The following is a 17,243-nucleotide window of genomic DNA, read 5'->3' on the forward strand; positions in this document are numbered from 1 at the left end:
GTATTATGACTTGAATAAAGGACAAAATGAAGTAAGGCCACGCAAACTGCTGTTAGCAGCACAGGGAGCAAAAGGGTAAGAAGTTAGGAGGACAAAGCACGGCCCACCTCATCCGCAGCCCACAGGACCTATCATAGAAACATTAAGGTTGGAAGAGAACACTGAGATCATCCAGTCTAACCATCAACTCATCACCACCATGCCCACTAACCACATACTTCAAACCTAGCAGCTCGCTCAGCCCTGAGATCCCGGCAAGGAGCAGAGCAGGAAGACACCCAACCAACGGGTCAGACCCAGAGCATCCAGTTGCACAGAGGCGACAGAGACCTGCATACCATGGCTCTTTGGAGCTCTAGGAGCATTGCTCCCAGCCATGACCTTAGTGCCTGCATGGAGAGACATCCAATCGAGGCATCCAGAGAGCCTGAAACACTCTCATGAAAAACGAGGCTTTAACCTAAAACTACAGAATTCTGATTGCTATACACTGAACTTGCACAGTGAAAGCACTGAGAGCTCTTTGAAAAAGCTACAGCCACACGCTCTCCTTTAACAGGCCTTCATTTTAGCATGAGTGGGCTGCTAACTTATATCAGCAACAGAGACAGGGGCACCCAGGCCCGTCCGGAACACACTCCGCTACAAGAATCAAAGCTTTGAGACGTCTGCACCCGAGTGGCAGAGTTCGGCGGGCTCCCGGGCCGAGGGCTGTCGCGCGCTACTCACGCCTCAGGCGATCCACGGCGAAGCTCTCGAACTCGGCCAGCGAGATGCTCTCGGTGGGGGGCTCCTGGTAGAACTGCAGGCTGTGGGGGTACGGCTCCCGCCTGTCCCCCGCCAGCCTCAGGTGCCGCTGCCGCGCTCTGCTGCTGAACTCCATCTAGTGACAGGGCCGAGGAAAACGAAAAACGGGTGGGGAAAGCTGAAGAGTAGCACAAAATCCCGCCAGACCCAAGCTAACACCCGAACCCTCTACCCGCGCACCGGCAGCACTCCCACTTCCCGCGCAGCGGTCGCCCCGCCTACTTCCGCCCAGACATTCCCCGCCCTGCCTTTGCCCACAAGCAACATGGCGGCTTCGGTTACAGGCGGCCATGTCGTCTGCGGCCTCTCTAGCCGCGGACGTAACTCTATGGTAGTTCTCCCAGCGCCTCCAGTCGGAAGACTGGCGCTGCGCTTTCCGAGGCTGCGGCGGGGCGCGGCAGAGGTGCGAGAGGTGGTGCGGGACTTGGCCTGGTCCAACTTCATGAGGTTCACATAGGCCTGCCTCTCAAACCCATCATGGTCCCTCTGGATGGCATCCCTTTGCTCCAGTGTGTCAGCCGCACCACTCAGCTTGGTGTCGTCCTCAGACGTGCGCTCAGTCCTGCCATCCATGTTGCTGACAAAGATATTTAAACAGTGCTGGTCCCAGTGCTGACCGCTGAGGACACCACTCATCACTGGTCTCAACCTGGATATTGAGCCTTTAACCGCAACTCTTTGAATGTGATCATCCAGCCAATTCCAACTGGTGCTGGAAACAACCAAGTAGCTAGCAGTTGGTCATCTTGCAAGAAATTCAGATTGCAAACAGGTGGACAATCAGAACTGGTGTGGAGGTTATACCCACAAAGTGAGGAAAATCGGTATCTTAGGCTAGTAACCCACCCCAATTACTCTTCAAAACAAGGCAGCCACATCCAAATTGCTACTGAGAATAGTGCTGTGCTCATGCTACCTGGGCTGAAGTGTGCCATTTGATCAGGGATCATTTGTACAGAAAAAAAAAAAACTGCTATTTTTTTATTTATTTAACTCAAAGCATCTTTATTCAAATAGCCAGTGATCGTATCTCCTTTTTTGTTCTTTTTTTTTTTTTCCTTTCTCCAGCTGTGTGCCACAAATGTTGCTGTGGAGTAGGAGTGAATCTGCCAAAATCCATCCAGACATTGCAAGAAGGCAGAGGTTTTGCTTCTGACTGACCAGTGTGTTGTTTGATACCCCAGAGCTGTTATTCAAACTGGCAACAAGATCAAGGAGAAAAATGAAGAGTTCGCACATTTTTCTGAATGCTGTACATGACCAGGACAGGAGGGGGAGAAGTTTAACAGTGCTGAGAGGCCCTCTGCAGAGACCAGCAACATTTTTAATTTTAATTTAAAATGATATTTTAGAGCTTGGCATGTAGGCAGTGATACCACCACTGTCTATCACTATTTTTTCCACTGAGCCATGTCCTGCTGCTTTTTAATGAGTCGGCATTTACGTCTGTGCCTGCCATTTTTTCTTTTTTTTGTTGTTGTTGCATTACTCATTTATTTCCATTCAATTTTCCATTTCCATTCCAATTTTCATTGAGTACTGATCCTCTGTTTTCTGAAATTAGGTAAAAACCTAATCTGCTTCTTTTTAAAAAAATCACTTAACTATTTCCACATACATTATTGCAGAAAAAGTCGTATGAATAATAAGCATCTGTATTACTAGACTCAAATAAATCTTGCAGTGCAAAACCTTGTGAGGGGAGTGCCAGCCCCTTCACACAGAAATCCTTTTCTTGGGAAAAGGAAGCAAAGAAAGGCAAAGATATCACCTTGGGGGAAAACTCCCCAAACCACAATTCAAAAGGTGTCATAACCCAAACTTTCTTACTAACTTATTTATCAAAACCTATACACGGTGATAGTTCTCACAGTAACATTTTACTTACTTTTTTCCATTTCTATTTTCGTCATTTCCAGAGCAACATTACCAGTAGACTCTGATTTTAGAAGTGTTTGCTAACAGAATCACTGGTGTTCCAACTACCCACCTCACAAATGTTTTACAACATCCATATGGCCAGCTGTCAAACTGTCCTCACTGCCCCATTCAAACACAGTCCGATCCAGCGTACCTCAAATTCGTACTGTTGTGCTTCCTAATTAACAGGAAAACAAAGCCCTTATTTTGCAGTAAACATGATTGCACATTATCTACTCTAATTGTTGTTATGCTAATTAGCAGTGTCCACTGCTAATTCTTTGGAGACCAGTTATTTTCTACTTGCATAACTACAGCTGCTAACAAGAAGGTAAATATGGTCTTGTCTCTTTTTCAAGCAACCCCACACTTTCCCTGTGTACAGGACTCTTGGGGGTCTGTGGATAGCAGAGCTTAGCACAGAATGTCCTTTCTCTGCTCCCAGCTCCTTTTCAGCTCTTATGGTTAATTTATCCCTCATCTTATTTACTGCTTGTATCATCAGCCTGATTGAATTCTCATATAATAGAATCATTACATATATTGTTCTTATAACTTGTTTTCTTGATGTTTCAGTTTCTTAAAATATTCTGTTTGAATATTTTTAAAAGTTGTTGTTTACTGAGTCTTTAGATTTCTCCATCACTTAACTCAGTTCCTTTACTGACCTGGCATTCCAGACCCTAACTGGCTTATTGCTGGAGTGCGTCTGTGTCCTTACTAGCCCACCCTCTCTTTGTATGACTGTTCTGCAGTAACTTTTTCTGCCCTGTGCTTTTTATTACTTCTTTAAATATTTGCCATCCAGGTTATACTGAGATTTTTTTTTCTGACTGTGATATGCAGATACCTTTGTGTTTACTATAAATAAATGGTAAATGTTCTGAGCTGGCCTTTAAATTCCTTCAGGTTCCAAAGTGAGCAAGGCATGAATCATGCACTGAAGAGAGGCTCAGGGGGCTATTTTTGTCAGAATACATTCTCAGTCTCTCAGAGTTAATATATTTAAGTAGGGAGTAATGATGGTTACATCCCTTGTGACATTCTAAGTCACTCATCAGGGCTCTTGGACCAAGGATTGTGTCCTCGTATTGCCTGTCCGAAAACTCTAGTACTCAGATGGAGGAAATCTAGATACATCTCACAGTCATCTTAAATTTATCCTGACAAGTCTGCTTCTCACTGCATGCATCTTCTTCAGTACACTCAGGCTGCTGTGGTGAACATGCTCACCAACTCTATGTTCTGTTATATATCTTATTTTCAATCCCTTAGCATCATTCTTCAGGGTACTTCTCAAGGAAGGATCTGCCCTGCTCCCGTGCTAGGCTTTTCTGAAAGGATGCCGTTCTTATAACATGTTAAAAGATGGGCAAGTGCTTTAAATATTTTTGCCTGACACCATGGGGCTTTGGGAGTTTTTGGTCTGTTTGGTTGTGGGTTTTCTTCCTCTGACAATTCTTGATTATTTGATTAATGTTAGAGAGAGGCTGAAGCATCAAAGATAGCACATTCCCAAAATCGGAGAAATTATAGCTTGGAAAAAAAAGGAGAGAGAGACTGAAATTCCTACCATGAGAAAGAACAGCAGAACTCAGCTAGTTTTCTGTGCAGAGCAGCAGCGACCAAGCAGTTAACACAAACATCCTAGCTGATCACCATAAATACAGCTTCAGCTCATCTGCTGCATAGTTGTTCCTAAACAAACAGACCAGAAGATACGAAAAATAGAGCATCAGAGCTTAGAAAATGCATTAATCTGTAGACTGAGTGTATTCTGTTGCACATGGATCTCCTCATTCCTTTTCTGAGCATCCCATACCGTATTTAAGTGTGAGCTTCTGAGACATGGAAACCAGTTCTTCAGTCTGCCTGCCTGTATCCACACTGACATTTTCTTTTCTTGGAAACTGTTACCACTGAACTAGTCTACTAGAAGAAAATGCATTTGTTACATATAACATATTTGCTGCATTTCTAATGCTCTTTTGAGATTAATCCATTTTATACCTGTATAGTAGTAAAGAATGGGATCCTTTCTTATCAAGTAATCTGTAACTGAAAAATGTCAATAATCCCAAAAGTATTGCTATCCAGAATAAAATGATACCATATAAAACCTAGTCATGTATGTGTACCCAAGATTTCAGTCTATTTTTAAACCATATAAAACACTGATTATCAGGACTGAGAATAACGCAAAAAAGATTCAAAATATTTTTTATAAGGAGAATCACTATTGTCTGAAAATGTCAAAGTATGATTCTGCCTGTACCAAAGGAAACCCACTGCTGTTTAAGGATTTTCTTTTGGGTGCTTATGTAGGGATAGTGAATAATACAGACATGGCCAGGCAGATTTTCCATTTTAAGCCTATGACCTGATCATGAAAAAATGTCCTACTCAGTACTGACACATGCTGAGTTTTCAAATGCCAAATTGCTGTGCAAAACAGTCTGTAAAATTCCAACCTAAAAGTAATTGGCAGCTGTGTTAGGCTTACCAAGAGCACTTTCACTGTTACAAGTGGAAGCCGCACAAATAAACACCAAGGGAGACAGGGAGATCCAGTGTGCCACATCTAGCCACTATGCCTGCACCTATCTTTCAAGATCTTCTTTAAAAAGGAGTCATTTCCTATGGGACTGTTAGAAACAGGTAAGTGCTCTGCTGACATCTAAAAGGACATCCAGTCTGCATAAATTTAGGTGCCTGGGTAGCTGGTTTATTTTCCATTTGTTTGCCTCATTCGTTTGTTTTCCATTTTTGTTGTTGTTGTTTTAAATGCAGATGAGGTGCAGGAGTGAAAATTTAAATGTTATTGCAAGTTATGGGAAAAGACTCTCCCTTATATGAAATATTAGTCCAGTTCTCTGTTATGTGTTAATACCAACATAAGAAGTTAGGGGTAACTCCCATATTTCTCATGCAAGCACATTTCCAAATTAATTGGAAGCAGTCTGAGGCAAACATGCAATATCAAGATAGTGAACATACCAGCCAATTATTTAGCCACCTTCCTACTAGAAACGACATACGTGCATCACTTTGTCTTAGATCTTAGGATTTTGTCTCTTTATTACTTTTGTTTTGTTATCGCATCACCTTTAGCTGAGGGTTTGTGGAAATGGTGTTCAAGAAGCCACACTGACTAGTTTACCAAAAAAACAAATGTGAAAAGTTCAAAGACCCCCCTCCTTACTAAATATTCCCTAAAACTGCATTGGTTTCACTGGAAACAGAATCAAGCCTCAGACCTTAAACTTGCATCCCCACCCTCCAGCAGTGATGACATTAGTTCCTACTGCAGCTCTCCTTGAAATTCAGGGCATGCTGATAAACTGTTGATTTATTTTCAGACTGCAGAACCAGAATAACTCTTGGCACCAGTATCTTGGCAATCTTTCTTCGGACTACCTACATGAATATGTGGAAATATTATACGCCCGTTTTTGTCTGGAAAACTGCATGGTACCATTGCAGAAAACAAATAAATAACTTTTAAATAATCAGTAAAATTGCCTGCAGTATAGCCACAACAAGTGGAAGGGATTACTATGTTCGCACTGAAAAGGAAGACACAAAGTATATCAGTTTCATGGTTATTAACAACATAGAGATTTCAATATAAAGTTAATCGACTGTTGAACACCTCATGTTTTGTAACAAATCCAGCCACAGTTCAAGGACAGGAGTGAGTCACCATTAATCTAAATGAATCCAGGTCCTATACTTATGGTAAGACATTCTTCAGTGCTTGTAGTTCTGCATTCTCAGTGAAATGCATACAGTTGATCATGGGCACAAATGATGGCAGATGTGTAATTACACACTGAGCGTGGAGTACATGTGCAAGTATTGAGCACCTCACAAGTTCATGACAACTATCTCTGTGATAACCTGATACTCCATGCTAACGTTCTTCCAACGTCTTCTAGTCCAAACTTCAGGTAAAAGTAGACCTTGAAAGCAGCACAAAGCAAAGCCCAGGCAGGTGGGCACAATGGTTATAATGGCAGTCATCATGAGTAAAATCACTGCTAGTATTTATCTTTGCTCTTTGTCCTTGCTGTTTGTTCTCTGGCAGCCTGAAAACTAATTTCCTCCCTCAACTGCATACCATGGAACCTGCATGCTCTGCAGCCTTCACCTTGCAAGGAGAGCTACTGTTGTGGTTTAACCCGGCAGGAGGCTGAGTTCGCTCATTCCCCCCTTACCAGTGGGATGGGGGAAAGAATCAGGAAAAAAATGTAGAACTTCTGGGTTAAGACAAAAATATTTACTAAGATAAAGGAAAAGGATAATAGTTATGACTATATGTTTATAGATATGAATGTATATAATAAGTGATGCACAACCTATTGCTCACCACTCCCTGACCAATGCCCAGGTAACCCCTGAGCAATGGAAGGGAGAGAGAATTCCCACTCCCTTCAAAACTCCTTCCGCATGTTGTCATATGGTATGGAATATCCCTTGGGCTAGTTCAAGTCTGCTGTCCTCATTCTGTTCCCTCCTAGCTCCCTGGGCCCTTCACTGCTGTCAGTGGTTTACGGGCTGGTTTGACCGGGTTCTGTGACTACTGGGGGGGGGAACCCATGGACCCATGCCCTGGGAAGGGGAACAGATTTTATCTTTTCCTCTGAATGGAAAACGGAAACAGAACAGTGAACAGTCCTCTGGGAAATGTAGTTCTTCTATTCTGAGACAGGTATACTCAGAGCGATCAACAATCCATGGAACTGGGGCATTAACTCTTTAATTCCCATTGCACTGCATGATGTTATGATGTGAAATATTTACAACAAAAATCATAAAACCATGACAACTGAGAATGGCTCTGGCTCTGTACAGCACTGCTTAGTAGCAGCTACAGACATCGATGTGTTATCAATGTTGTTTTCTCCTAGAACCAAAACATAGCATCATTCCAGACACTCTGAAGAAAACAATTCCATCCCAGCTGAAACTAAGACAGCTGCCAAGCAACAGGCTGCTATAGACAGATTCTAGAAGGCAGGGAAATTAAAAAAAAAAAAAAGGACTGAGCTTAGCTGTGGCAAAGTGGCCTGTTGCACAGCAAAATTACTGAATTTTCTATTCCAAAGTACTCACCAGGTCCTTTTTTAGAATAACAGAAAATTGATGTTAGAGTTGATGTAGCATACAATCACTGTTTCAGAGATTTTTTTCAACAGTTCTAAAGACTGGAAGTCTCAAAGAAACAGAGGTCTTCTGTTTTTTTTTTCTGCAATTTTCAGACGTCATACAAAGAGCTCTCAGAGTGAATTTATTCAAATGGGATTGAACTTCTTGCTGTATTCCAACAGATTTACTGATATTTTATTAATTTTGAAAAATTTCTGACTTATGTTTGTTCCCTGTAGAGGCTCTCTATTGAATGTGAAGTCTTTCTCTTATTCTTCTTTCTAAGGCCTGTCTGAGATTTGTAGCAGGACTTTGCAAATAGTCCTTCAGAGCAATGATTTTACACATGGCAGCAAGACTGGGGCTGCTGTAGACCACTGCTTATTTTCTTAGATTTACCATACAGGAAAATTATGTAGTTCTTTTTCTTTATAGTTTGGCTTTAGCATCTTACAAAGCCAAACTTAGTTGTCTTGTTCCTTTTAACTAAGGGCAGATTTTTTTTTAAGTATAAATTGTTTTCCCCTTCTCTTTGCAACAGAAAAGTAGAAGAATTACAGAGGGTGGCCTGGTTAACAAAGATGCAGAATATTTCCACTGTGGTCTCTACGAAGAAGTTCTAAAATTGTCTGTAAGTTTTCCAGTGTTGTTGTTGTTGCTGTTGTTGTTCTGTTTTGTTTTTCATTTTTTCTTTTATTGGTGCTAGTTAGTTCCAAATTCCTCCCTTATTTTCCTCTTTACGGGTGTGGACACTTTTACTTTTTATGTCTACATTAACATGACCTCAGCCTGACAGTACATTATGGGAAGCTGGAATATTTATTGGCAGAAGAGAACCTCTTGGAAAAAGAGCTGGGTAGTGGTAGTTGGAGAATGAGTCAGTGTCTGGAGTCCAGCTGTGCATTCCGCACAAGCCTGACTGTAGCTGAGCTACTCAGATCTGTTCAACTGCTTGAAACTGGTTTTTAAAGAAAGGAATAGATTTCATGTATCCTGAATACATTTTTGGCTAAGAACACTTTAATAAAGGCAGCAATTTATGTTCCTTGACACCTTCTCATTGTTATTAATGTTGCAGTGGAGCACAGGAACCCTGCTCTTGGAGAAGCAATTCATGGTACATACCAGCATGTCTCAAGGATGCTGTGGCATCAACATCTTAAATGCACCAGGGATAGCTGGATATGTAATGAGTTCTGTGACTATTATTGTAGAAACACCTACATCCTAACCCTGGGATGGGAAGTAGTGGCATTTCTTATTGCACTCTTTGACAGTGTTAGGAGATTGTGAAGTACAGTACCCGATCCCAGTGGGTATTATTTAACTAGCAGGTTGAGTTATGAGGCTTACTGCGTCAACATACCAAACTTGAAGTTCTAATCTTTGAACAATACGGTACGTAAAGGAAAAAAAGTCATTTAAGTGTCTTTAGAGAATGTTGCCAAATTAAATATTGAATTTGAACCAAATGCTATGAAACTAAGTTCTCACAAATTTATCATTTTAATCTCTTTCACTATGTAGATAAAAAACAATTACTTCTAAAGGAAACATTCCTCATAGATTACAACAAGAAGCTCAGAGTGATGCAGGGGATACATCTTACCTAAATTTATTGTCAAGACTGAAAGAAAAAGAATAAATTAATTCTGAATCATTTACATTTTTCCATTTCTTTCTATCTTTGTAGCCCTGAAAGTTTTAAAAGCATATTTAAGGAATTTTCTTCCTTTTTTGTTTTAATGTACGATTTGTGGAAACAAATATTTAAAACAAAAGAACTAATACGGAGAAGCTATAACTATTTTGGACAACATACATAAAGGCCAGGATGAAAAAAAGTCAGGATTTAATCTTATTTAATACAGAAAAAGCTTTTGACAGTCAGCTGGGATTGGAAGAACGTTTGGAAGCAACACACATACTCAGGCTGTGATATGATATCTAAAGCAGTTTCAGCCCATTGAATTATGACATGGTTGACCACTTTCTCCTCTCAGTTTTTGAGTTATTCACTGCCATTGTAATTGTAGACAAGTAGACTTGAAGTTGAGGAGAGCAAAACTGACAAGATGATGTGTCTTGTATCTCACAGGCATTAATAACACTTCCTAGAATTTCAGATCCACTTATAGCGTAGCTATAAAGCTATTGCATTGTGTACAGCTGGGTTTCTGAATAGCTTTGTTTTGGTGAGAAATAGAGTGTGACCCACACAAGTCATTGAGAAAAGATTTCTTTAAAGTGTCTAAGACCTGGAGTAATTCCTGAGATCTGCATGGGATTAGAAATGAATCCCTTAGTCTCAGAACACATGCAATTTGTCTTCCTATGTACTGTTGTCTTTTCTGTCCCCTATGTACTGCACACTGCTCCATGCCACACACAGTAATCTCACATTTTCTCCACTCTTGTTCCCTGGGTCCTTTCTTCCTCACTCCGAGAAAAAAAAAAAAAGTGCTGGTGCTGAGCATAAGTCTGATTAGCTAAGAACTGGCAATCAAGCATGACAGATAATATCTGTCATCCTGCCCCTAGTGAGCACACTCACTTATCTAGGTCTTTTTCTTCTACTTAGTTGCCACTTGCAGATGACATGTTGAACGTTACCATCTTTAAGATGCTTTTATATATTATTTGGTTTAATTTGGCCTATGGTTTCCAGAGTTACTGGAGAGAACACATGAGGAAAGAGAAGAGTTAAGTGGTTTAATGATGAATAGGTACCAAAGCATCACAATCACGGATAAAGTGGAAAATTTAGAACAGAATTTTGTATCTACAAAAATCCAGAAATGACAATTTTTACCATCCAGAGCCTCTATGTATGGTAAAGAAGTAGTAAGAGCAGCACAGTGCAACTCTCAAGAGAGTCCCTTTATAAATTTCAAGAGGATCCAGCCAGACCAACCATACAGTTCTCAGTTAATAGAAGATCACCAGAGGATGACTCTCATGTGAGGTGAGCCTGAGACAGTCAGTGATCTCCTCAGGACATAATTTGTGTGTCATCATAGTTATTCTACCTGGAGGATAGGATAAGCTGTCACAAATTCATACATGAAGGGAAGCAATGATTGAATCTTTTTTCTAAGTGACAAAAACATGTCCTCTTGACATATCTTTCACAAAAAAGTTTGAGCTACATGATGGTTTAGAAAAAAAATCATTTACATATGTTTTTCAAATGCAAGACAGAAAGGCTCTAAAGTCAACACAATACATAGAAAAGATGCAAATTAACTCCTACCAATGTTAAGGTGACTGATAACCAGTCACTAGTCAGAGAGGCTTGGTACTAAAGAAAATTTGAAGCTTTCAAAGTGGAAAACATAAATCTAAAACAAGAGGGCCATAGGTCACTAGCCCCATAAGTGCTACATTGGATTAAATGCCAAAATCCTTTCATAGCAACCATCACCAAGGACATCAGTTACAGAACGTGAAGTTAAAATACAAACAGATAAATATACTTCTGAAAATAGAGTAAAACTGGGTTGTTTTCTGTCTGTAATGCTGACAAATGGAATGTTGAACTATTTGGTGAAAACATTGGTAGCCACTGATAGATCTTTTATAATCACTGTCCACAACTCTCACGAATATTCTACAAGAAATTTACGAACATGTATGCTGGCATTAATGCTTTGCTTGATGGACTATCAGTAAGCAAAAGCAATCAGTTAATTTATCTTTCTACTCACTAACATCAGAACGATACAGAACATAGGTCACTTGTAGATCTTTTTACATAAATACATGCATCTATACAAAAGGCAGGAGCTGCAAATATAGGAACAGTCTAAGCACCTACTTAAGGCAGTGTTTCTGACAGTGATCAGTACCAGAGGCTGCAAAGGAAATTTCCACAGAGTACACAAGGTAAACAGCTGTGGAGGAACTGATATATAAGGACAGTTTCTTCCTAACTTCACATTTTAGCTAGTGTATGCCCTGAAGGATGCCATATCCTTTTCCAAATTCAGTCTCTCCTATCACCTTAATAATGTGTGTTCTGTTAAGTGAGCCCCGTCTCTTTCTTTCTGTAATCCTGGTGGTAGGTGACATCTCAGCAGCCCTGCAGATCCGTGGGGCTGTGGGAGAAGCCTGCCCTTGCCCTCACTGCTGGTCCCCGCTGGGAACAAGGACCGTGGGTGCCATGTCTGGAGAAGTGAGCATGTTAATCCTTAACCTAAGAGGCCATTAAATACAAGCTGGGTTTTGTGTAAGTCAGAAAGCACTTGCTTATCACTTGTAAACTGTGCACGTCCTGTTTGTGGAATATCATAGAACGTGGCTGCCCATGCGCCCAAAAGACAGCTCAGGATATGGACCATAAAAATAGAGATCTACCCGTCTCTTACTGTCAGTAAGTTGTTGAACAACCAATTCCATTGATTATGCATTGTATAAAATGTGGGACACTGTGTAAGTGGAGACAAGTTGCATATTTCTGAGTCTGTGCTGCCAATTCTTGATGGAAGCAAATCTTTTTCAACATGACATTTTAATAATATTATTTTTTTAATCTCTGCAAAATCAGCCAATTCCTACCACCAGATTTGTTTAACTGCTGTGATTCAGCCCTTGACATTTTAAGCAGATTCACCACAGGTCATGACTTGCAGCATATGTGTGCAGTTTGTTGAGTAGATTGCCCACAACTGTGCCCATTTTATTTTTACAGGCATTTCTGTTCAGTTACACTGGACAAAGCAGTCAGATGAATTATATTTCGTGAGGTCATATTTTGCAGTAATAAAAACTTCTGAAGCACAATAATGTTGATAATTACTTTCACTCACCTAATTTAGCCATCTAAATGTTGTTTCTAACTTCAGCTAATGGATTTGGCTGCCTCTGTGGTTACTGGAGAGAGACAGACATCTCTGAGAGCGAAAGATCTCTAATGTATTTTTGCTACTTACTTTGACAAAAGATGAATAACACATTATTTTAGGGACATAGAACTCATGCTTAGTATTTTCCACTCAAAACCAAACAAAGCCCCAGGTGTTTGTCTTTTGGAGTGGTATGATGAAAACTGGATGCAGCTTCACTGAATTTGGTTAGTACAGTGAGTCAGCTATCCAGCTTGAGATAATTGAGCTTCTTTATGTGGGGTGAGGAGAGTTGAATTTCAGTAGGCAGCATCACCAAAAATCCAGTGCACAAATTCACAAGTGAGGCCAGTCACATGCTGAACTTCATGGAGGGAGAGTGACTGAAACATTTAAGGTGCCCACATGAAGAGAAATCCTCTGCAACACTGCTAAAAGAAGTTGAAGCGACAGAAAAATGGATGAGAGCTGACAGTTCCCAGGATGAGTGCTCGGACCTCAAGCAAACAAGCTGTTTCCTGTTGGCTCATTCTTAATACATTCCAAAGGGGATGCAGTCTTTGTAAATGATGAGGATTTAATCTAACTGTCCCATCAGTTCCTCTCTGAAGTAAAGAATTTGCAAGACAAGCTGCATAAAATGAATGAATAAGTTTTTCAAATACTTTTTTTTTAATCAAAAGAGTGATCAGGAGAGGGCTGTGTCAGGGAACAATTTCAATGAGATATAAAGAAAGTTGGTAAACAAGAAATGTGGAGAAGAGCATCCTTTATCTCTTCCATATTTATTCAAAACAAACAAATGCATCGCTTAGCCATAAACTACAATAAAATAAAACACGTCCTTACAGGAAGCTGATACTGTTTTCTTCTATTCCCGCAGCCACCACTATTAGCTCTTAATTTACCATTTCCCCATCTCCTTTGAGCATTCACTTGTTCTCTGCCCCCTTTCTTTAACAAAGTAAGCCTAATTGAAAAACTCCTTTAGTCCTTTGAGATGCTCCAGCATAACTTCACCAGCTTGGATTCGTCTCCTTTTCACAGCGCATTACGGTAAAACGACAGAAGACAATCTATTCTATTTTTGTCACTATCAATTCTAAATCTTCTTCTAACAGATGCTATCAAGGCCAGAAAATTCCTTTTCAGATCCTCCATCCCATCCCATGGGAAGTTTCAAGGCAATCAGATTGCATTCTATGCATGTCTTTCATTTCACATAGTCACTCTAAGGAATTGAAGTTTTCTAGTAACAGTCAAGAGGATTTGCTCATGTAGGAAGCTCAGAATCACTCCCACAGATACAATACTTATATCTGTGCCTCCTTTATTTACTCACGTTTAATTTGTTCTTCCAGCTCCCAAATCTCTGGCTTGTGGTGTTAGTAGAGTTTCCTGACCAGATTCCTTTAGCCATCTTCAGCCCTGCTGCAGTTCAGCACCAATGAAGGGTGTGCCCAGAACTGAGTCTTTCTGGTGTGTAATATCCACTGTTATCAAAGCTTGTTCTCAATGTGTATATCCGCTGTCAATTTTTTCATGTATTAGCATCATCTTACTCAAGTTCAAAGTCTAAATGCAGAACGAATTTAAAGGAAATGAATTAATATTCAAAATCTTAACAGGTTGATATATGATTGCAGTGTTTGAAGTGATCCAAGACATCTAATATGTAAAGAAAAAGGGAAAGAACCCGTCCACAAAGACAGGGTGTCCTTATAAATGACAATATTCAGTGTTTTAAAGGCAAGGTCATAGAGTGTGGCTGTCTGGATCAGGCTTTCATCTCCGCACAGAGGGAAGAACAGGATAATCGTGATAAGCAATATCCATGACATCTCTCCATTCAGTTTCTCCATTTAAAACTGGCCATATTAGCGTTTACTCTTTGCAAAAAGGTAGATCAGATTGCCTCGACACAGAAATTCCAGTGATTTAACATCAAATTACAGTTGTAACAAGCATTACAAGCCATTTCAAGGAACAAACCATTTCAATAAATTGCTCTTGCATCAAATGCGTTGATTATAACACTTTTCGCTACTCTGCTTCTAACCACATACTTCCATATGTTACTTTTGTCTGCAGTCTATTTGTTTCATTTCTTAACAGTTTTCAGCAGCGTGTAGGTGTTTGGTAATGTACTTCCTGCATTATAAGTAGTCAAAACCAGTTTAAGAATAAGTGAACCAAACAGCGGCGTGCAATGAGCACCATGTGGGCTGGAACCTGGGGAAGGGGAGAGCGCAGTGCAGCGCTGCTTGGTGAGAAAAACACAGTGACTGCCAATGGTAATATGGTAATATTTGAACCTACCTCAGGGCATCTGTGAAGAAGACAGAACCCAGAAAAAGAGTAGCAGTGAAGGAAGAGTCATCGGTGAAAAATGGGTAGATGAGTACTTCTTTGTCAAGACAAATAATATGGCACTATGCTTAATTTGTAAGGGACCTGTCAGCTTCTAAAGATTACGATTTGAAAATAAATTATATGCAGAAACATGCTGCCAAATTCCATGCATATCAAGGAATGCTTCATAAAGACAAAATAGTAGAACTGAAAAAAGTCTGTCACCTCAACAAAATCTTTCTGAAAAAGTTAAAACTCAAACAAACAGGCTCTGTTATAAAAGCTAGTGACGTGGTAGCAAATCTGCAAAAAAATCAAAACCATTTACAGATGGTGAGTTTGTTAAGCAATGTTTGGAAAGCATGGCAGATATAATTAATAATAATAATAATAATAATAATAATAATAATATGAAAAAGATTTTTTAAAAAGTTTTTCTAAAATCAGTTTGTCTCACCAGACTGTAGCCAGGTGAACTGAAGAAATAGGAAAATCTATGGAAGGAAATTTCGAGAGTAAAGCTGCTAATTTCAAATGTTAAGCTTTAGCAATAGATGAAAATAGTGATGCTACAGATACAGTTCAGCTTGCTATTTTCATTAGAGGTATTGATAATGAATATAATATCACTGCAGAAATGGCTTCTTTGGTGCCATTAAGACACAACTAAATGTCTTAATTTCTACGAAGCAGTAAAAATTACGTTAAAATAATTTTCTTTAACCCTTGTCAACAAATCTGGTATAGCTACTGATGGCACCTTGGAGATGGTAAGTAAAAAAAGAGGGATTTACAAAATTCATAGAAGATGATGCAATTGCCACCAGTAACTCATATTTGATGTAATATAACCTCATTGTACATCATGAAAATTCATGTATGAAAGCTGTAAAAAAGGATGATGTCATGCAAATCATTATCAAAGCTGTGAATTTCATAAAGTCCAATGGACCAAATCATCACCAGTTCCAGGAGTTCCTTAAAAGTGTGGATGCTGATTATGAGGACAGCATTTACTTTCCTGAAGCAAGGTGGCTAAGTCAGGGTAAAATGCTAAAAAAAATTTATGATTGGCAAAAATGAATTCAAGTCATTTATGGAATCAAAAGGAATATTTGTGCCAGGACTTGAAGACAAAAAATGGCTCACAGATTTAGCATTTTTCATGGATTAAATCGCTCTTCTTTTATCACTGGACCCATGTGGCACAGACACCTCATACAATGGATGCCATGTTGGAGGAAAGGTGTTTGGTATAGTCCCGAGGCCTCAAAAATACAGCTTAGGTCCAAGAACTGATTCTTAACAATTTTCTAACAGTAGATGATTAAAGGTGAATTTCTCATTAGTGCAGATTATACAGTAGGACCTGAGTGTTCTGTTCCTGTGGTCTTTGGAAAAGTTAAGAAGTGCAGTGTGTTCCTAAGACAACAAGTAGATTTGGAATGTGGATCTAGTGGTACCATACTGTACAAAATATCACACTTTCAAGGTAAAGAAATCTCATCTGTAGACTAGCAAAATAACCACTTAGTTATGCTTGGCTAAATATCATCTTTTTATAACCCAACTGGTATAGAGGAGGGATAGTTTATTTCAGCCCTAATTATTCTGACCTGTCAGCCAAGGGTGGATTTTCACAGATGAGTTCCTTACAGCTTCCTCGGAGGTCTGCTCATTTAGCAGGAGCTTGGTGACTCACAGTGTCACTAGGAAGGTAAGCGTGAGCTGTACTCATTTCAACAAAGCCAGCGGCAGTGAAAGTCGACCCCTGTGTTGACAGGTGCTATAGACAACCTACTGTAAGGCAAGCTGCAGCACCCTGCTGGGTTACCACATCTCACCATCTATGATTTTCTTCTCTTTTCAGTGACATTTAGTGAACATACATTTTCTCAATGTTTTATCAATATTTTCCTTTGAGAGGCAAGTTATATAACTGACTTCTACAGGCATTTTGGGAAAATACTTGAGAGCTTTCCTGAAATTTGTCGTAAGTTGGCAACTCAGATGAGCATCTGAAATGAATACCAAAGTCCTCTAACACAGTCTCAGCCGCAACCAGCCATGTGATATAAATAATCGATGCATGAATGTGAAACAGAAAACAGGAGAAGTCTTCAGTCTGATGCTCAGGAGTGATTTATGCTGTCGGGGGTTTTTTTCCTCCGT

The 17,243-nt window shown here is 39.9% G+C and overlaps 1 protein-coding gene across 2 annotated transcripts in view; it reads right to left on the reverse strand.

Moving 5' to 3' along the window:
* PRIM2 (primase (DNA) subunit 2) overlaps positions 1-1,070 on the reverse strand; it is a 90,205-nt gene extending 89,135 nt beyond the window's left edge. The window contains exons 1-2 of one of the 2 annotated variants that reach the window (XM_021391922.1): positions 988-1,070; positions 730-883 (exon numbers count right to left, since the gene is read on the reverse strand). In XM_021391922.1, the coding sequence (XP_021247597.1) occupies positions 730-883 (154 nt within the window). In that variant the 5' untranslated portion in view covers positions 988-1,070. Of the gene's footprint in view, positions 1-729 lie in introns of both variants that reach the window. The other variant, XM_021391921.1, reaches the window with a different exon arrangement.

The sequence above is a fragment of the Numida meleagris genome, chromosome 3 (assembly GCF_002078875.1).
Source record: "Numida meleagris isolate 19003 breed g44 Domestic line chromosome 3, NumMel1.0, whole genome shotgun sequence".
Classification (NCBI taxonomy): Eukaryota; Metazoa; Chordata; class Aves; order Galliformes; family Numididae; genus Numida; species Numida meleagris.